This window comes from Apiospora kogelbergensis, assembly GCF_038363985.1.
Source record: "Apiospora kogelbergensis strain CBS 113332 chromosome Unknown utg000002l_segment0_segment0, whole genome shotgun sequence".
NCBI lineage: Eukaryota > Fungi > Ascomycota > Sordariomycetes > Amphisphaeriales > Apiosporaceae > Apiospora > Apiospora kogelbergensis.
In genome coordinates this window covers 2,414,022-2,434,866 of record NW_027117419.1, presented here as the reverse complement: position 1 = coordinate 2,434,866, position 20,845 = coordinate 2,414,022, and the positions used below count along the sequence as shown (strand labels likewise).

General features: G+C 53.8%; 4 protein-coding genes across 4 annotated transcripts; 2 read left to right on the top strand and 2 right to left on the bottom strand.

The window, feature by feature from the left end:
- Positions 1 to 461: 461 nt before the first annotated feature.
- Positions 462 to 1,037, top strand: PG998_003647 (S-adenosyl-L-methionine-dependent tRNA 4-demethylwyosine synthase; the record flags this gene model as incomplete). The annotated part of the gene is made up of 1 exon (XM_066870465.1): positions 462 to 1,037. One exon carries the CDS (start codon positions 462 to 464, stop codon positions 1,035 to 1,037), a length of 576 nt encoding a protein of 191 aa, XP_066734215.1.
- A 131-nt stretch (positions 1,038 to 1,168) lies between these two features.
- On the top strand, positions 1,169 to 2,676 carry PG998_003646 (S-adenosyl-L-methionine-dependent tRNA 4-demethylwyosine synthase; the record flags this gene model as incomplete). Its single annotated transcript, XM_066870464.1, has 2 exons — positions 1,169 to 1,531; positions 1,840 to 2,676. 2 exons carry the CDS (start codon positions 1,169 to 1,171, stop codon positions 2,674 to 2,676), a joined length of 1,200 nt encoding a protein of 399 aa, XP_066734214.1.
- A 432-nt stretch (positions 2,677 to 3,108) lies between these two features.
- Positions 3,109 to 16,232, bottom strand: PG998_003645 (dynein heavy chain; the record flags this gene model as incomplete). Its single annotated transcript, XM_066870463.1, has 2 exons — positions 3,109 to 3,561; positions 3,630 to 16,232. The coding sequence occupies 2 exons, from the start codon at positions 16,230 to 16,232 to the stop codon at positions 3,109 to 3,111; spliced, it is 13,056 nt and encodes a 4,351-aa protein (XP_066734213.1).
- Positions 16,233 to 17,457: 1,225 nt separating this feature from the next.
- PG998_003644 (uncharacterized protein) lies at positions 17,458 to 19,544 on the bottom strand (the record flags this gene model as incomplete). The annotated part of the gene is made up of 2 exons (XM_066870462.1): positions 17,458 to 17,879; positions 17,930 to 19,544. 2 exons carry the CDS (start codon positions 19,542 to 19,544, stop codon positions 17,458 to 17,460), a joined length of 2,037 nt encoding a protein of 678 aa, XP_066734212.1.
- Between the last annotated feature and the right edge of the window lie 1,301 nt (positions 19,545 to 20,845).

Here is a 20,845-nt window from a genome sequence, read left to right as displayed (position 1 = left end):
TGGCTGGCATAGACAAATAACGAAGTATGAGAACCATCACTTATTATCTCGAGCGCACGCTGCGTATATGTGACTCTGCGATGAAAGATGCATAATGCGACAAGCTGGACTATCGGATAACTGTCACGCTGAGAATGACTAAGCGCCGGCTTTTTATATGGAGCCCCCAGGAATTTACATCACCAGCACTATCAAAGATTGCCCCGCCACCCCTCCAAAAAGTTCAACCAATACACCAAATTGGCAACCCCGGATACCAACTTTTCAATAAGATGGCAGCCTACGAGGGGTGGACAAGCCGGCTGGAAGCCATTGGCCCGGTCGCGCGTAAGTCGGTCCCCAATCCATTGATGAGTTCTCCTCGCTGACTGGCAGCCGCAGACGCCATTGATCTGTGGCACGCGCACAGGACGCCGATTCTTTTGACTGTGTTTGGCATCCTATTTTCACTATGGGTCTACATGCTCCTCACCCAGGAGAGGGAATATTCGGTGGCCTTTCGCAAGGTCTATGAAGAGCCGTCTTCTGCCCCAGTCGGTTCCTTGGCTGAAAAGAAACCTATACCCGTATCCGCGCCCGCTCCTGCATCGGCACCCGCGCCAGTATCCAAATCATCGCCACCCAATGGTCCCCGGCGCATCAAGGGCGAAGTGCGCAAAGCAGACTCCAAGCCCCTTGTCGCTGCAGAGTCCCAAGAAAGGCGGCCGATCCAGCCGCTTCTGTTCTTCTCCTCCTTGACTGGGAGTACGGAGAGACTTACGAAGGGCTTGGTGGAAAAAATTGACTCCCCAACTGGAAAGCAGGGCGCAGAAGACGAGCCATCGATCTTGCCTTGTCGCATCTTGGACTTGGCCGACATTGATTATGATGAGTATTTTCTTAGCCCGCCCAAGGACTCTGAATCGCCCGTGGACTACGTGTACCTCATGGTCGTTCCAAGTTACAACATCGATACGATCAACGACACTTTCTTGGAGCATTTGAAAGAGACCCACAACGACTTCAGGATTGATACCGCCCCCTGTCCGGACTGCTAGGTTATGCTGTATTCGGCATTGGCGATCGGGAGGGATGGCCGACTGAGGATGAGGGTTATTGTTTCCAAGCCAAGGAGCTCGACAAGTGGATGGCTAAACTCACGAGTCGCAAGAGAGCCTTCCCGCTAGGCATGGCAGACCCCAAACGTGACTTGACGGAGCGCCTGGCAGAATGGACCGAGGGCATCCGCGACGTCCTTGGTACGCTGGCGAGCACTGGTTTTCTGGGCGAAGGCGTCCCTGGTAGTGGTGATGCTGTCGAGAGTGACGACGAGTACGCCTCCGAGGACGATGGCGAGGTCTTGTTCGAGGACGAGACAAAGGAACCCAAAAGGCCAAGCAAATCATCTTCTAATCTGGAAGATGTCGAAGATTTGGGCAGGATCATGAAGTCTTCTGGCCAGGACGGACCTGCCGGGAAGACGCCGATTGCTGTCGATTTCACGACGTATGGCAAGGCAACAAAGAAACCGACGCAGACTGTGAAGGAAATGGTACCAAAAAGCTCTCCAACATACGCTTCGCTCACAAAACAGGGTTACTCTATCGTGGGAAGCCACTCGGGGGTCAAGATTTGTCGATGGACCAAGAGTGCCCTGCGTGGCCGGGGTTCTTGCTATAAGTTCTCTTTCTACGGCATTGCTTCGCATCAGTGCATGGAAACCACCCCCTCTCTGTCCTGCTCGAATAAGTGCGTTTTCTGTTGGCGCCACGGTACCAACCCAGTCGGCACAACCTGGCGTTGGGTGGTTGACCCCCGGAGCTTATCTTTGATGGCGTCAAGGCCGGGCACTACAAAAAGATCAAGATGATGCGTGGCGTCCCCGGAGTAAGATCCGAGCGGTTTGCCGAGGCGATGCGCATCAGACACTGTGCTCTCAGTCTCGTCGGCGAACCTATTTTCTATCCGCACATCAACGAGTTCTTGGGCATGCTGCATGCCGAACGCATCTCCTCTTTCCTGGTCTGCAACGCACAGCACCCAGACCAGCTGGCTGCCCTCAAGGCCGTCACGCAGCTATACGTATCTATAGACGCAAGCAACAAGGAGTCGCTCCGCAAGATCGACCGGCCGCTGCACCGCGACTTCTGGGAGCGCTTCCAGCGCTGCCTCGACATCCTGCGCGAGAAGCGCTTCAAGCAGCGCACTGTCTTCCGCCTCACCCTCGTCAAGGGCTTCAATGTCGACGACGAGGTCGAGGGCTACGCCGACCTCGTCGAAAAGGGCCTCCCTTGCTTCGTCGAGATCAAGGGCGTCACCTATTGCGGCACCTCGAGCAGTGCTGGCGCCGGACTCAGCATGGCCAACGTCCCCTTCTACGCCGAGGTCACCGATTTCGTCGAGGCACTCGACCGCAAGCTCAAGGAGCGCGGCCTCGACTACGGCATCGCCGCCGAGCACGCCCACAGCTGCTGCGTCCTCCTTGCCAGCGGCCGTTTCCGCGTCGACGGAAAATGGCACACGCGCATCGACTACCAGAAGTTCTTCGAGCTGCTCGAGGAGCGGGGCGCCGACGGCGACTGGACGCCCGAGGAGTACATGGGCGAGGCCACGCCAGAGTGGGCCACTTGGGGCAACGGAGGCTTCGACCCCAGAGATGAGAGGGTTGACCGCAAGGGCCGAAAAATTGAGGTTTGATGATGGGAATCACATCGCCGTATGTAAACACATCTCTAGCTTTCAAAAACAAGTAAAATAAAAATTGTACTTCGGATCTAGTTTGGTGCGTCTCTCGATTTGTGTGTAAAATCTATTAGAATATACAGTCTTGGTGAGAAGGATAGTAGTGCATAAGATGCGACAGCCTTGGGTATCAGTGCGACAAAGAGAGGTTTGGCACGCCGCCCCCGTCCATCCATTCTGTATGAAAACCAGCTTGTTCGATCAAGGTCTATGCCCGCTCCTGTCTTTCCTCTTTCTCCTGATCCACCCGTCTACCCCCCTTGTAGTCAGTCTCGTGGTCCGACTATATTTGTACAACAAGAGCTCAAGGTCATTCGTTAAGAACAAACAGACTCCCCCTTATGCCACCGATGAACAACCTGCACCCCTTCGTTGCTGCATTCGCACTCAGACATCGGCTACCAGCTGCTCACCCTCATCCAGCAGTTCTCCCACCTTCCTCAGGTTCTTGATCAAGCTCCTGCCGAGGCCGACGAGCAGGAGCTTCTCGGCGTTGGCCGGCAGGCCCAGGTAGGTCGGGGGCTCGCGCTCGGGCAGCTTCTGGATCCAGCCCATGAAGTCCTGCAGGGTGGTGCCGTGGGGTACCTCGAGACCGACGCCGCCGTCCGTCTCGGAGCCCTCGACAAGCTTGTGGCCGATGTCGAACGCGGCCGGCTGCAGCACAGCGTCGACCAGCTCCGTGAGGCCGCGGAAGTCGCCCTCGTCATCAATTTTGCCGCCGTACGTCTCGCGCACCAGATACCGGATCATGTCCCAGGGGATGTTCTGCGGCGCGATGTTTGTGCGGTTCTGCGCGACAAATTCGACCCACGTGTCTACGACAAAGGCGGAGCATTCGTACTGTAGAAGGCTGGTTAGCAGGCTGTCTGGGAAAGGGGGGAGGGGGGTAGGAGGGGGTAGTGACTTACATCGGCATCATTGAACTCCCAGAAGCTCTTCCATCCAAGGTTGGGAGCATAGCGCAGTCTCTCTTGAATGACGGCATGGAGGAACGAGAGAAGCAGATACAGTCTCGTTCGCTCGACCGGCGCTTTGCTAGCTCGGATGGAAAGCGAGGTCATCGAATCCTTCATGTTGGCCCTCACGCCAGCAGGCTGTTCGTACATCAAGACGCGAGAAGCTCGTAGCAAGTTGACAGGAATCTTGGGACTGGACTCCATGGACAAGAACAGTCGGAAGTCAGAGTGTGGGTTGAGCGACTCCATTCGCTTCTCGAGAGACTGGAGCCACGTTGGCGCGAGATGTACGTTCTTGATGAGAACCCAGTTGCCCACCTGGGCCGCGTTGTTGATGGCCTTGTCAGCGCTGGCGAGACCCTCATTGGAACCCATGGCAATGTTGGTGCAACGGGTGCGCATCCGCTCGACGAGATTGTCAACCTTGTAACTGGCATCGAAACCAGGGCTGCACACAAGGGATATCGGGTGCGTTGTTGAGACTTCATCCACTGTTTGCTTCAGGTCCTCGACAATATCGAAGATGCCGTCACCAAACACGGATGCCACAAAACGCTCGGCTGTGGGTACGAAGCGGTCCAAGCGGAAAAGCTTGATAAGAAGGAGGGAAACGAGGTATTGGTCGTGAGGCGCGGTGGCATCATCCCAGATCTTGGGCACAAACTTCTCGGCCAGCTCCTCGTTCAGGAATTTCTCCCATTCCTCAGAAGGCACCTGGTCCAATTTCTCTTTCAGTACGTTCATACGGGAGGCTCGGGCGAAAGTCTCATCCTTGGCGTCCTTGTCGGTGGAGAGATCCTTGCCTTCAATTCGCTCGTCAAGGATGGTATCGAGCAGGCTCTTGTCCATGGGATACGGCGAGGCCTGAGCCAAGAGCATGGCCAAAGTGATGCGGTCCTTCTGTACCAGCCCCAAAGCGGTTCTCTTGAAGGCAGTCACGAAGAGATCCTTGACGATGATGTCGCGGCGGGTGTCATGATCGGTCTCGCTCGCAAGGTTCTTGTTGCCATGCAGGACCGAGTGGAAGATGTCCAAGAAGAACTGCAAGGAGAATTGGTAGAAGTGGTTGAGATAGTGCAATTGCTCCAGGACGGCAAAGATAGCACTGCACGACCGTGCAATGCTATTGTACTTCAGCGTGATTTGTTCGACTTCTGCCATGACACCTTCGGTGTTGCTCATCTTGGCGGTGATTTCGCCTGCTTCCGTCTTCAGAGTTTCCAGTGTTTCGATGACGTTGTCGTCGTCGAGGATGTTGCCGCGCGACTCGTTGAGCGCTTGCAAAAGACGCTTCTCAAGCTGTCGCAAATGGACCTTGAACTCACCCTGGAGCTTGATGAGATTCGAGCGTCGCTCATCGACGTCAGGCCGTTCTGACTTCAGCACCTCGTTGAGGGACTGGGTCTGCAGACTGCTCTGGGTGACCGTGAAGTTGACAAAGGTCGTTCGACTGCAGATGTCCGGCGGGAACTGGGCCGATGGGTCTCGCGTGGACAGATAAATTTTGAATGCTGGCGAGAAATCGATCTGCTGTTTACCAAGCTGGATGAGCACACGTCCGCCCGTCTTCTGGTACTCCTTGTTCAACACAGCGTTGAGGATGGGGTCTAGATGCTCTGCATCCTGGATGAGGATAGGGTTTCCGAAACGAAGCGAACTCTCGAGCTGCTTGGTGAACGAATCATCCAAGAAGCTAGTGACGGTGAGTCGGCGGTCCTTGCACTCCTTCTGGAGGAACTCGACCACTCTACCAGAAGGATCGATGATCAACGGGTATCGGTTGAAGCGCTTCAGGACAATGGCGTTTTCGGTGCATAGATCATCAACTGGCAAACTGTTCTCCTGCCAGCTCAGTCGCTCGTCTGCTGACGACAGATATTCTGTGACAGGGTTGTGTTGCTTGTAGTGGACACCAGACAAGGAGAGTTGGTGCACCCAATCATCCATCATCGATTTTCGGAAAGTCTGGTCATAGAGACCACTGTAGGCGAGGAAGGCGGCGGCGACCAGGACGTCGCCAACCAATGTACTGATCTGGGTCTCGAACGACTTGCTTCCATCCTCCCATCGAGTTCTCTCAGACGAAAGGCTGTCTAACAGGCGGACACTGCGGTCGACCTTGAACTGGACGCGGGACATCTCAGACTTGATAGCTTGTGTTTCGCTGATGAGGGCAGCATATTCAGTCTTGTAAGTGGCAATGCTGTCCTCCAAGCTGGTGATGGTGTTCTCGACAGCCTTTGCTTCGGCCTTGGTCTGCAAAGCCTGGTCCTCAAGCTGGTCAACCTCGTCTCGCAGAGGCCCGACACGATCCAAGATCTCCGAGAAGTTGACTTGGGCCTCCACCCATTGAACTAGAGGACCACAGGCCTTACTGGCGCGGTTCACTTTCTCAAAGGTGAATTCTGGGTCATCTAGATACTCTCTTCGCATCAAGGTCCGAAGTGGCTTGGTCATCATTTTCTCGTTGTCAAAGTTAACAATGCTCGCGATGAAATCATCACGGCGAATGACGGACTGAACAGACTTCCAGTCAGGTACTTTATGTCCAAGCAACGCGCAAACGGCGAACATGGCACTTCTGACACCCTTGGGCGGCGAGCCCATGGAACGGACTTCTGTCAAGTGCTGCCTCTTGATGTTGCTAACACTCGCCTTGGCCTCCTCGACGGCCGGCTCGGCCTTTGCCAAGTCGTTCAAGACAACCTCCTTGCGCTTGGCTACCTCGGACTCTTGGATCTCGAGCGCTGCTTGGATCTCGAGAGATGTGCTCTTCCGCTGTTCGGCCTCTCGCTGGTCAGCAACCATTCGTTGCAGCTTTTCGTTGGCCTCGGCGTCCTTCAGCTCAAGCTGGGTCTTCTTCTCCGCCAAGCTGACTCGCAGATCGCGGACCTTGTCTACAGTGTCTCTCAGCTTGTCAAGACCGACGTTCAGATGGCGTTGCTGTTCCTCTAGGTCTTCGCGTTTCTCGTTATACAGTCTCACGTATTGGGCCACGAAGTCCAAAAAGTGGCGTGGAGTGAGGAAGGTAAGCTTGCCTTGCTGCTGGAGTAGCTTGGCATTGAAGCGGTGCAGAGAGTGGTGAATGAACACCATAGCGTTGATCACAGCGTCTCTATGCGAGGGCGGGAGGGTCAAACCTCTGTATGCAACGGGAATGCTGTCCGGCGCAACCCAGTTCGGCTTGTCAAGGTCGACTGAATTCGTCAGTTCGCTGGCAACCTGGAACAAGGCTTGGTCCGACCAGTCACCCATCCAGTTGAGCACGCAACGGTTGAACAAGGCTGGACTTGTGGCAGCCTTTGAGCCGAGACCACCTTCCGGCGGGTTCATGGTAAAAACGACGTGCAGATTCTTGACAATCTGGCCCGTGAACCACTTGTACAGTTCCTCTTGGGAGTCGAGGAGGAGACCTTGACGCTGTGCGCCTTCCTTACAGGCTGTCATCAGCGCTGCAAGATCGTCGCCCTCAAAGAGACCGGGCACTTCAGCATTGGCAAGCAGGGTGTTCATCCTCTCCAAGAATCCGGAGTCTAGAACGTTCGCCTCATCCATGATGAAGCAGATCTTCTCCCCCTTACAGCCACAACGACGGAGAACATCTCGGAGATCGTCGTCGAAATCTTCGCCTGAGTACTTGCCGTGGACCTTGATCTGGAAGACCTTGAGGCCGTTCATCCACGCAACAAACCTGGCAAGTGTAGTTTTACCACTACCACTGACACCAATTAGGATCAAATGTCCCTGCGGCTGTCGGAAGACCCGGTCAATTCGCAAAACATGGTCGAGCACATCGTTAAACAAGATGAGCGGCACATCAATCTCTTCTTCGCAGAAAGTCTTGAGACGAGCTTTGACAAAGTCTCGCAGCTGTTCACGGTCGACTGGAACATAGTTCTTAGAGAGCCAGTTGGAGAACAAGATAGGCCCTCCCAGAGCCTTCTGCTCATCAATAGTGGGGAAGAAGTCCATGGCGATACGTCTGACAGCATTGTCCGTCCACTGGCGTTCGTCCTCAGCAACCAAACGATCTTGGAAGAGGCGAAGGGCTTCATGAGCCCAGATGCGAACAAGGCCCTCGACCGACAGCGTCTCTAGCGGTTTGATTGCTTCGTAGATACCGCGGACCCATCTTGTCAATTCACGGGGACTGTAGACGTAATGGGGTTGAATCTTTGGAGTGAAGCGCTGCTGCGATTCAAGATAGAACTGCACCATAGCCGACGTCAGGGCTTCGGAATAGCCACGGAGCGTCGGGATGATCTTCATGATGGCCGTATTGAACGTTCCATAAATTTGTTTGAGAGAAAGTTCACCAGGGTAGTCAACCATGATTAGCGGTGCATGTCGGAGGAATCTTTCGGCAAGCGGCGTACGACCAGCATCAGTAGGCGGGTTGCAGGCACCAACAAACTGAATTCTGTCAAGAGTGACCCAAGACTTATCTGAGGTGCGCCAGAAACCATTGTGCTCAACCATCTGTCGCAAGAAGGATATGGCTCGTTGAGTACCGTAGCTGTCAGGGGCAGGCAAATTGATCTCGTCGCAGAAGACAACCAACCACCTGCCGATTTGAGTCGGAGACAGCATGACGCCGTTCAGTGTCTTCTTGTACTCGCAGTACTGTTCGAAGGTCTTGATCAGAAGATCGGGCGTTGTCGCACTTGAGAAGTTCAGTCCCACAACTTCCATGTTAGGAAGCTTGCGGAGAGCGCTGAACAAGGTCATTGTTTTACCGGAACCAGGAGGACCGCAGAGCAGCAGAGGCTTGTGCTCGGCAAGCCACGAGTACAGTACATCCTCATGGCGGACTGTGTCGAGCGTGGGGATGACCACATCAGTCTGAGTGACCGAGTGCGTGTTGACCTCAATGGTTGGCACCTCATTCGTCCATGGCGTCCACTCAGCTCGGGGGAGAGAGACATCGAAATCGATGAGGGAGCTGGTTCCATCAAGGGGAGGGGACCCGAAACTAGCGAGCCCACCCACATTGTCTCCGAAGGCTTTGCGGTCAAGCAAGGGGCAGTCACCTGTCAGAGCCCAGACCAGAGCAAGGAGGAGTTTCTTGGAAATGTATCCCTCGATTTGCTCAGGGTCAAGAGGGAAGTCGATATGTTGAGCATTGTACTCAATCAGATCACGCACCGACTTGTTCAGTAGAGAGAAGAGCGTAGTCAATACACGGGCTACAGTGAAGTCCATAATGTGCTTGTAGCCTTCGGCTTCTTTAAGTGCTTCATGGATGAAGTTATCGGTTGTCAGGAAAGCATGCAACAAATCGGCCGCCTGGCTTTGAATCTGGAGCGACTTGGCGGGGCTTTGCCCTGCAGCTGCAGTATCCTCGTCGAGATCTTCGAAGGGGACACTGCGAAGGCCATCAAGGTAATGAGTGACCATCATGTCCGGAGAAACAGTATCCTCACTGAACCACACCATACCACAACGACTGACAGTAGCGAGTGTAGCATATTTGAGCGTCTCGACCTCGAACATGATGCGCACGTTTGAAGGAAGGTTAAGACGCTCACCGTTGGGCAGTGTTAGCAGCTTGTTGTCGTCGAGGACACTGTTCAGGTTCTCAACCCATTCGGGATCAACGTCGCCATCGAAGACGATCCAGTGACGCTTCGAGTCCTCGCCACGAAGGTTGTCTACAATCTTTCGTAGGATGCTTGTGAACAAACCATCGGTCCATTCTCGAGTAGTAGAGTCGAGATTTCCGTATAGCGCCTCCTTGGACATGACCTTGGGATCAATGACATGAGAGACACCCTCGACGCCCTCCACTTGTTGCAGGGCATCCAGAAGAAGTCGCCAGGCGGCGGACTTTCCTGTACCAGAATTACCAACCAGCATAACACCGTGATGGATATTCAGGATCTGGTAGGATTGAAGCACCTTGGTCATCCAAGTATCCGTGACGACCAGGTGGCGCTCTGCAGCCAACCGGCGAATGGCCTCTTCCAACTTGACCAGGTTCGCAGGGACGTATTGGACTCCTGGGAAACATTCGTGCTCGACTTCCATCATGACTTCGACATCATTTGCCACTAGCTTCGGGGCAATTGTTTCACGGATGCTCTGAACCAAGATCTCGGGCTCGACAACCTCCTCGGCCCCAATTTCGCCGTTGCTGTTTATCAAACGGGCACGCTTGAGGCCACCGGAGCTCACTAGCACACTCTTGAGGGCACGTAGCCCGAAGTCGTAATGAGCCTGCTTGGACAGCTTCGCAGAACACTGATCAAAGAAGGGCACAGTCTGCTTCGACAACTGCTTGGCTTGGTTAAAACCCTGCGAGTAGAGCATGACTTCGGCAATGAGTTCTTTGTCAGGCTTGGACATCGCCACACTACGGAACAGCTTTTTCAGGTTATCGGGCAAGTTCGAACGACCAGCGTAGCCAGGGTTCATGGTGATGAAGATACCAGTGTTCTGGTTCACGCAGAGCTGGCGTCCGATCAGCTCAATCTGAGCTTTGTCGTCCTCGACGCCCTGTTTGAGACCAAGTTGGATGTTCTGAATCTGTTGGGAGACGGCCGACAGGATTCGTTCTTCGAGACGATTGAACTCGTCGAAACAGCCCCAGGCACCGACCTGGCAAATACCGAGGAAAATTCGACCCATGGCTTGGAAGTCAAAGGTGTCGTCGCAACAGAAGACCAGCGTGAAGCGACCGAGTTCAACTCCCAGAGCCTTGACAGATTCGGTCTTGCCGGTACCAGCAGGTCCATAAGGCGAACCACCAAGTCTCTGGCAGAGAGCTTGAGTGAGGGTAAGGAAGCATCGATCGGTAAGGGGCGTGCGAACAAGTCTTTCGGGGACACCCAAATACTCGAAGCCGTAGCTCAGCTTGGCATTGGCCATCTTGATATGAAGACGTTGGATAAAGTCACCTTCTGGGGTGTACACGTAACGCATCTGTAATAGCCAAAGGTAATGTGTTGTCGAGTTTGCTCCGGCCTTGGTAAGCTTCTCGATAGTGTCTCGTTGATGGACAAATTCGGTAATCAAGGCCTCGCATTTCTTCCTCTGGATTACTTCCAGGTCACCGAGGACGGTTTCTGCCAGAAGTCGAAGGACTTCCACTTCCCGGTCGAAGAGGGCTTGGAGACTCTTGCCACCATCGGCGAGAGACTTGTCGACTGCAGTAGTCCAAACAGCCTGCGTAGCGAGCACGACAATCTGACTTGGATAGGCATCAATAAATGAGTTCATGGCAGTTTGGCTGATATCATCAGACTCGAAAATCGGCGTGAAAGCCTCAATGGCCTCAGCTAGAAGCTCGGCCAATGTAGCTTTCATACCGTTCTCGAGAAGTGCCAACCAATCGTTGATCTTAGGCACCTTGGCAAGCGATATCTCCTTCTTGAGGCGAACGACCTCGTCTTCCTTGGATGTGAAACCGGAGATAACGGCTTCATCGTCCATCACAAGGCCATTGAGACCCGCGAACATCTTCTTGAAATGCTTGGCAATTCGCATGGTATCGTTGCTATTACCGATCATCTCTAACAGATCTTCATCACCAACGAAGTAGAATCGAGGGAACGAAACTCTTTCCTTCTCAAGGTATTCACCCAGGGCCTTTTGAATCTTGTTCAGAAGTTCGGCAAGACGTTCGAGAGACTTCTGAACACCGGCAATTCCCAGAACATCTATAACCATCGGCTGCTTGTAGACCTTCTTCATAACAGCCATGAATTCACTGTTGATGTTCTGGAATCGAGATGACTCGATGGGCAGCAGGTGCTTAATGTCAGCGTTGCCTGTGAAGACACCTTCAAGGTAGACCCATTGGCGTTGAACATCAATCCAAACGTCGAACAAGACGTGAACCCGGTTCAGTTTGTCCTCCCAAGAGGAGGCTTCTTCCTCAAACTCCTTGTAGTAAGGCGAATGCTTCATTGCTTGGAGTGAGTTAAGATTCTCACTGCATTTGGCAAACAGATCATCCCAGCCACGAATAAGGCGGCACTTGTTCTGATAGGCCACGAGCTCCAGGGAGTAGTTGTTCCATGTGTCTTTGACTTGCTTGAGGAATTCCTCCAAAGCCATCTCTCCTTGAGCTTGGGCGATGATGTCACGAACGATGTTCTCGGTGGCGATCAGATTCAAGTCCCAGACATCGCCGAGGGTCATTGACACTGGCGAGTAACGTCGGCCAGGCTTGATCTCTTTCCAGATCTTTACCCAGTGGCGATCGCGGATAGCCTCTGACTTAAGATCAGTCAGGATGGTGTTGACCTTCAGTTGCTGGCGGAGAATGTTCTGGATGTGCTCAAACGCAGCGTATTGTCGCATTCTGCTAGGCATTTCCTTTGTCATCTTGATGAGGCCATCGATCGAGCCGCGAATCTTTCGTGGCTGGACGCTACCCCATAGAGTCTCCCGGAGCTCGTTAAGGCTCCTCCAAATGGTTGAAAGAGCTGCCCAAACGGACTTGAAATCTTGGACTTCCTCCAGGATGATTGACAGTGAAGACTCTGGGCTAGCAGGTAGATCAAGAGCTTCCTTGGCCTTACCCACCATCTCTGCTTCTCCTTGGAGCTTGTTGATGCGTGTTTCGAACGAGCTGAGTGTTTCAGAGGCGACTTCCGGTGCAATGGTGCCCGACACTGGCTTCTCTTCATTCCACTGAGTTGCTATCTCGGCAATCTTCTCCGTCACAACCTTGTCCTCGGCAACGATCTTAGCCTTGAGGGCATCGGTCTGGTCCTGGACAATCTTCGCCTTCCGGGTAAGAAGCTCATTCAGGGCTTCCCACTGCGAATCGACCTGTTGAACATCTAACCAATCGTTGGGGAACTGATAGCGGTTGCGGGTAAGCGTCGATTGCCCTTGACGGAATGTCTCAACTTCGGGAGCCCATGCTTTGACGTTTCGCTTGCAAGATTGCACAATGGTGATGAACTGGACAGCTTGTGCTGTTGAAGTTGCTTCTAGACTTTGCATCTCCAGGTCTCTCCGCGCTTTCTCAATCTCGGCATGGACTTCTCTCATTCGGCCGCCGAGGCGACTCCCGAATTTGACCAAGATCTCGTGCTGCCACTGATCGTACTTGGAGTTCACCTTGGTCTGTACTTGGTCGTAGTCGATGGTTATGCGACCGAATGACCGACTGACTTCGGTTGTGTCAAAGGTAGCGCGGGTCTTTCGGATTTCCTGGAGTAGTTGAAGCCACTTGGGAAGCTCGTCACCGAGGAGGTCATAAACCTGTTCCGACTGAAGGTCCCAGAGCGATTGGAACTGCAGCCATTTGTCTACGTACCCTCCGATATGGGAGAGCTTTTTCTCGATGCTTGTGTAGACTCTTGCGAGAATGTCGGTACACTCGCTTGGCAGTTCCGTAAACCGCGCTTCCTCCGGGGCTATAGTGCTCAGAGTGAGACTCATTTGGTATCTTGAGGCCTTAACCTTGGGTAGGTTGCAGACAATGCCCACCCACTCGTGCAATTGCACATACCAACTAGCACGCGCATACTCCAGAGGGGGCTCTAGGTAGATAACCTGATTGCGCATGGTAATCTCGTGCACCAACTGTTTCATTGTCGGTGCATCTGATTTGATAGGTTCGCCCGATGGTGCAAGTTGCTTGCGTCGCGAAGCCTCGTGGTTACTCGAATCATCATCCTCGAAGGCTTCGATCCAGGCCACGACGGCTTTCTGTAGGCGAGCCAGAAGAGTCGATTTGATGCGATCGTTCATTCGTTCCACCCAGTAACCCAAATTAACATATTGTTCCAAGTTCAGCTGGTCCACAGCTGCCTGTATGATCTGCAGTCTCGAATCGAACTCAGTTGATTCATAAGGGCACGTAGCAAGCTCTTGGAGAGCCTTTTGCACGTTGGTGTGCACTGTAGCAAGCGCGATAGTCTTGGCCTGGAGCACGGATGTGGTGGCGGCGAAGTCCCTCACAAACAGGACATGCTTGCTGCCAGCGCTGTTTCGGCCAATGGTATGTTCCAAGCCGTTGTTGGCAAGCATTGGCTTCTGGTGCACCTCCCACGTATCCAGGAAGGTTTCCCACTTCAGGGGTACGCCTTTAGCAATGAGGTTCTGAACATCGTTCTGATAGCCGCTCAACAAGATGGAAACACCTGGCATGTCAGAGATTTGGCGCGTCGTTTGTGTAAAGGTTCGTACACTTTCCATCAAGCTAACGGCATATGGGTAAACGCGCTTCGCATCCTTTGCAGTGTTGTGTACCGAGTGAGGCACCTGGAAATTTTGCCAGCCCAGGTTGCGTGTCTCCTTGAATAGCGTGATGATCTGGGCATCAAAGTTGACAACGAGGTCGAGAGCGTTATTGGCCGATCGGACCTTGTTAATGTTGAATAGGCGCCCGGAAATAGTGATTTGTTTTCTCTGGACATCATCTACCCAAGCTTTGTAGATAGCTTGCGTGTTCAGCTTCTTCTTGAACAAATCACTCTCGGTCTGCAGCTTCTGTCCTTCAGCATGCAGCGTCCAGTCAGAACCTAGAATATCCTCGACTTTCTTCATGTACCCGTCGAGCTGACGTTCAATCTGACGTGCCCAGATGATGGCACCAGATACAGGAGGTAAGTCATGTAACTGGGCCATTGCGTGCGCCTCGGAATGCCCGTATTGCTGCTTGAATCGCTCGTGCAGGGCTGAAATTGCCTGCTTCACGTTTTCTATGAGCTGGTTCTGGTACTCGGCGATGGCACCTCGGATCTTGGGTCGCACGAAAAGAGCATTGAACTGAGAAAACACCCGGAACATCTCATTGGCATTTTTCGCAGTCGCCAAACGATCACGCAACCGGGCGATAATGGAATTCTCGACACGAGTCGTCCGCTCGTTGTAGGTGTTCTCTGCTTTTACCCACCGCTGAGTACCCTCTTCAGAGACATCGAGCAGGTCGACATTCTTGAGGGCGTCCCATGCTTGCTGGACCTCCTCGACAGCATCAACATCGCCCATTTCCTCGGCAAGGGGGACGTTGGTCTCCCCGTTCAAGCCATTTACAGTAGCCTTGGGTCCGAGAACAATTACAATAGTACGCTGTAGCTGCTCGTGGTTGTCCCTGAAAGTGTCAATGTACTTAAGGCGAGCTTGCAGTTCACTGTGCTTGGGGTTGATTTTGATAGGAATGAACTTTTCTTGCCGCCTTCTCGTGGTCTCCCGGGCAATGTTAGTGAAATCCTTGATCTGTGATTCCCAACCCTTGAAGATCTCGTCGGCAGTCACCATCAGGGCCTTGAAGTCCTTGTAGTCAAGGTTGACGAGCTCAGACCCGGGTAGCAGACGGTGCGTCGCCTCTTTGAGATCGGCAGAGATGGCTTCAACAAGATCCAGAGTCCGCTTAATTGGGTAGTTGCTGAACCTCATTTTCTTGTTCATGTGGCCGAAAATCTGCGCGACGGCCTCGTCGACTTTGGAGAGAGAAGTGGCGGACAGCAGTTCATCAAGTGGGAAGTCGCGCATGAGCTGGTTGTACTTCTGCACCGTCTCCATAGCTTCTTTCAGGCCAGTATCAGCCGTGAAACTGACAGTAGCCTGGAAACGTTTGGCATGCTTCAAAATTTCGAGAGTGAGCAGGACACCTTCACTCCGCAATTGGGCCTCAATGCTCTCCAGCGATGACTCCATAGATAGCCAAAAGTTAATCTCTTGAGTTGCTGTCCTCGTCACTGGATCTCTTGTGAGCTTAGTGATGGCTTGGATTGCCTTGATCCAGCCATTCACAGTCGACTGAAGATTGTTCATAAAAGAGCTGTCGGCGAGGAGTGAGGCAGGTATCAACTCGGTCGAGGGTCTGACACCCCTAGAGGCTGCCTCTTCCAAGGCAGTCTGGACGACAGGGTGAAAAGGCAAGGACAGCTCTGGGATCTCGACATTTTGCTGTAAGTGGAGAAGACTCAGTTCCAGCTCGGTCATTCGCTTTTTGGTAACAGGAATGCCCGTCTTTGCGTCGACGTCAGCGCGGTTTCTCGCTCCGTTAACGGCCTGTGAAGACTTGGTGCTAGCATCGAAATAGGGCGCCAGCGCATTATGAAGGATAGTATGAAGAATCTCGAAGGGGGACGCCGAAGGACCTTGTTCGGCAACGGCCGCATTAGAAGAAGCAGCACCCGGCAAAGTTTGAATCTGGATCTGAGAAGTAAGAGGCAGGGCGGGATCGATCGCTTGAGGGCGCTTGAGAAGGGCGAGGTAGGCGACAATGGTGGGGGTTGAGGTGATTTCCGAAGTGATGGTATACTTGTACGAGGTAGTGGCTATCCCATCGGCGCGGACATCGTCGGTGAGGTCAGACGTCGACAGGATCTCCTTCTGGATGTAGAGGGCGACTTGAGAATCATTGGCGAACCGGGTGCACCGCTGAACGGTATCAGCGTAGCTAGACTCGGAAAGCAGGTTCCCGTCTTTTTGCAGGTCTCCGCGCGCTGCTCCAAGGGCTATGGTGACGACAGAAGCTAGGTATTCTACAACCAAAGCCGAGTCGACAGCGATGAAGGACGAGGACGTAGGAGACAGGCCATTAGCGACGGTATCCTGTGGCGTCAGAGGCGAGGCCACGGAATCCATGCTGGCGACGGGATTCGGGTGATGGATTGAACGTTTTCTCGGGCGCGGAAGCTTATCGATCGTCGCATCGGTGGCAGGTGTCGGTTGCGAGTTGTTGGCGAAGTGAGAGGTGGAAGAGCCGTAGGCCGGGAGGCGAAACGAGGCGAGACGATGGTCGAAGGAGCTCCTCCAACAGATTAATCCCACAATAGGGGCAGTCGAAGAAGACGCGCCAAAGCAAATACAACTAAGGAGCGTGGGGTGCTGAAGAAGTGAGGTCGAATTCTCTTGTTCCGGAGAGTGTCGTCGCTTTCGACCGCAGGATCCTGTATTGGTTGGTCTATTGTGGATGAAAAGAGAGGATGGACTTTGCTCCAATGGTACATCTAGCAGTGTTGGAAGTCCTCCATAATCTCTCGTCGCGTACAAACGCCAGATGGTGGTGGATGGATTCTCGGGGACAGGGTGGGCATGGGCATCGGGTCTGGAGCATCCCTGTCCATGAGACGTGCCTAAGAGTGTGCCTAAGAGAGTCCAAGAGTGCCCTGACTTCCTGAGCAGCACCCTGAGGGTTGACCTGAGAGCTCCATTGATTGGCCCGTCTTTCGACATCACAGCGCTGGGTGGAGCCTCGCATCAATGCTACAGTCTTAGTCAATCGCCTGGTCCTGCAGCTGGTGCATGGCCCCTTAGCTGTCTGTACCTTCTGCCCGGCCCGGCAGATGGGGATGGAGGGGTCATCTTTGTGCTATATTGAATCAGAATATATGACCCAAGTATGGAGTACTTTCATATGTACCTAATCACCACACCACCCGTCTGTTTAGGTATGGTAACAACGAAGACTCGTTCACTTATATAATCTGTATGTCAAGTTGGGTGAGCAACCTCAAGGTTTACTGCCAAGGTGAAATCACGGCTGCAGCAATGACACTTTCGCAGGTTGCAGTACAAAACACAGATGGGCCTCCAATTTCGATGGTTATTCTTTTGCTCTCAGACGCTGCCACCACAGCCATTTTCATCATAAACCTCATGCTAGAAATAAATGTAAACGCCTCGCTAACGTGCCGTGGCCGCCTGCTCGAAAAAGCCACTGAATATAACGCTGCCTGGCCCCTTTCCCCATACCAAATGTCAAAGACCTCCCTTACGCCGTCCACCCTCATCCTCATGCCTGGCCATATCAGGCCGAACCAAATTCATAGTACCTCGTTTCTGTAGCTCGTTCAAATCTAATAGCCCGTTACCCCTGGCTGTTGGCTCCGCCGTTTGCTGTGTTGTTGACGCCGTTGTCGGCAAGCTTTTCTCTCTGAAGCATGACCCTCTGGTTGCAAATGTCAATGAACATCTCGAATTTTTCAATCGTCTTGTCCTTCGTTCGGAGGTCCTCTTGTAGTTTCTCGATGGTTTTCTTGCTCTCTTCTCGCAGTTTCTTCAGTTCCTCCTTCGTAGTTGCAAGCTCCCGCCTCAGATCGGAGCGGATTCGCTCTTCAGGGGTCGGCGCAGGTTTGCTGTAGATCGCCGGCCGCTCTTCGGCTATTCCTGCTTCGACCTTCTGGGGGTTGCGGTTAATTGCTGCTCGCGCATTGTAGATATCTCGTGGTAGCAAAGGGACGTGAGGGTTTTGCTGTTGTAAGATTTCCAATGTCTGGCTGACACCAATGCCTGACCAAGTTAGCGATTTTGTACGTGGGTGTCACATCGAGGGTACTTACCAGATTCCTTAAGTTGCTTAACTGCCGCAACCATCTTGCTGTCCAGCTTTCTTGCCGCCGGATGTAGCAGTGGGCTCTCACTGGGGCCATGGTTATGTTGCAGATGGACCGAGTCTGGACGGTAACGAATAGTCCACTGAGTGCGCTGTTCGATGGCGAAAAACCCAAACTGACAGTTACACTTGCGCGAAGAGGTTTTGCGCTTCCTCTGCTCGGGACTCACGCGACTGGGCGGTTTCCCGGCACGGTCACACACAAACAACACCTTTTTCAAACCCGGCACCGTCTTCTTAGACCTCCCTATAACCACGGCATATCCCACCGATGTGCAATATTCCAGCACATGTCGGTGGACCGCCTCGAGGCTAGCAAAACTCCCGCCCTCTGGCGGTGCTGACATCATGCCGCCCATGGGCGTTCGGGGAACAAAGGGCGTCCCCTCAATGAGCTTTGGTGACAAGTGGCTATCCCCCTCGCCCGACTCATCTTGACTGTCCATCTCCATGTCATCGTCATTATGCGAGTCTTGCTGGACAGTTGGCTCAGGCGGTGGGGGCGGTGGTGCCACAGACTGACTTGGCGGCTGCGGTGTGGACTGCGGTTGAAGAACTGGCGGTGGTGGGTGTGCTTGAGGCGGAATCGGCTGGTGTGCTTGATGTGTCTGTGTGGGTGCTTGCTGAGGCGTATGCTGGTGACTCGGGGGATGGGGCGGTTGAGCGTGTGGCGGAGGGCGAGCCGGATGAGTCTGCTGGTGTGCCTGTTGATGGCTCTGCGGGTGACTCTGCGGATGTGACGCGGGCAGGCCCTGGGCATGGGATTGCGGATGGACCTGGGGCAGGGAGTGGTTATGCTGGTGAGGGGGTGTATGGGACATCAAGTTGGCGTCGTTCGGCTGGTGAACCTGCTGTGGTTGTTGTTGCTGTACCGGCTGCTGCTGTTGCTGTGGGAGCGGCTGAACCTGCTGTGCTACCGGGTGGCCCTGGTGTGCTTGATGGCTCGTATGGTTCTGATGATTCTGATGGCTCGAGTGGTTCTGGTGTGCCTGGTGATTCTGATGGGCCTGGTGGTTCTGGTGGGCTTGGTGGGCTTGGTGAGTTTGATGTGTCGGATGTGCCTGATGCGTCTGGTGAGATTGCTGTTGTATCGGCTGGACAGGCTGGACAGGTTGAGGAACCGGCTGTTGGACATGCTGCTGGACCTGCTGCGGCATGGGCTGGTTCATGGCCTGCTGGAGATAGGCCATCTGCCCCGACTGCTGTTGCAACTGTCGCTGCGGACCACCCCGTTGGCGGCCGGCGGCCACGGCGGACGCGCCGTGTGCCTGGGTTGAGGTGTGCCTCGAAGTACCATTGGGGACGTTTTGGACGCCGTTGACGCCCGGGACGGGAGACGGCGTGGAGCTCGTGAAGAGATTGTGCGGGTAATGGGCCTGAGGCGGCTGTTGCGGCGTGTACTGCTGAGGTTGGTAGGGCGACTGGTGTTGTTGCGGTGTCGGCGAGGGTTTGGGCGGCGTGGCGGAATGCGAAGAGGAAGTGTATGTCCGCCTCAACCCATTGACCTGGGGGAAGGCGAGGCCGGGATGGGAATGTGGATTGTGGTCATTTGCGGCCGACATACCTACTTCCACACAAAGGAGAAGGTAAGGGAAAATGATATGACGAACAAGGCGAGATACAAAAACGCCAAAGCTGGGATAAACAACCCCGGCTGCACCGACGAAAGGAAAGGTATCGAATGTAAGGTAGGGAGGCGTGACTATAAAATCCACGATCTTCAACACTGGGGCCCGGGTGTGTCTGTACAGACCAGAATACTGAGAGGAGGGTGAGTGAAGGACGGGGGGGGGGGGAAGTGAAGGGGGGGTGCGTGGTGCGGTGCCAGACAGACGGTGGAAACTTGCTGCTGGATACTAATAGGTGGTAGGTGGCAGGTGGCAGGTGTGTGCGTGTGGGCTTCTGCGTGGGATCGGGCCCGAAGAGAAAGCGCAAGCCAGGCAGGGGGGCCTCGTCGTTGGGTACTTGTGCATTCCATACTGCGTCGGCTCGGGCGGGAAGTACCTGCTTTGCCCGCCCCGGTTTGGCCCCAGCCTAGCCCGGACTGGGTTAGAGGCTCGCTGCATTCGTTACGGGGCTCTCAGGCCTCTATGCACACCCTGTACGCCATGTACTTGTATACCTAACCAATGCTCAAGCTCGACTCCGTGACTGGGGTGTGATGGTGGTACGTATCTATATATATATATGTGTGTGGATGTGTGTATTCAATATATATAGTATTATGTATAAATATATCCGAGTGCGCTGCGTACGTGAGATCTGGAAGCAAGCATCGTTGGAGAGGCTGGCACCTGCCAGTCCGGCTTCGAATATGTGCTGCTGCAGCCACCGTTTCTTCGCTGCCACCTCGGGTTCCCTCCCCGGATTGCTTGCAGCCAAAACCGACCGGGGAGGGTTGTCTTCTGAGGCGGCACCGGGACCAATCAATAAGAATTGGCGAGCCCGACTGCAGGTGCAAAAAAAGAATTCATGGTTGCTCACTTTCCGAGCCCAGGCATTCTTCGTCATCGGCAGTGTCCAACGTGTGTATGTATGTATGTCGGTATGCCCGCCTGCTGCGACCCGTGAGAAGATAGGAGGATGTATCTAGGCGTGGAGACGACCTCCTCAACCGCATGTACTCAACGTGAAGCAAGATGGCCGCGTACGGTACGCGATTGGGTACATGAAGTCAAAGGCAGCTAATGTACGGTACGAAGTAGACAGAAATCAGTCGGGTCATCCCGTTATTCTACGCTGCATGTTGGATGTGACAGGTCACCACAGCCTTGATCGTCAATCCCAATGAATCCAGTTCGTCTGAAGGCATGTGCGACGGAGAGAGACGCTACACTGACTCTTCCGCAGTTTGCTCCTCTTT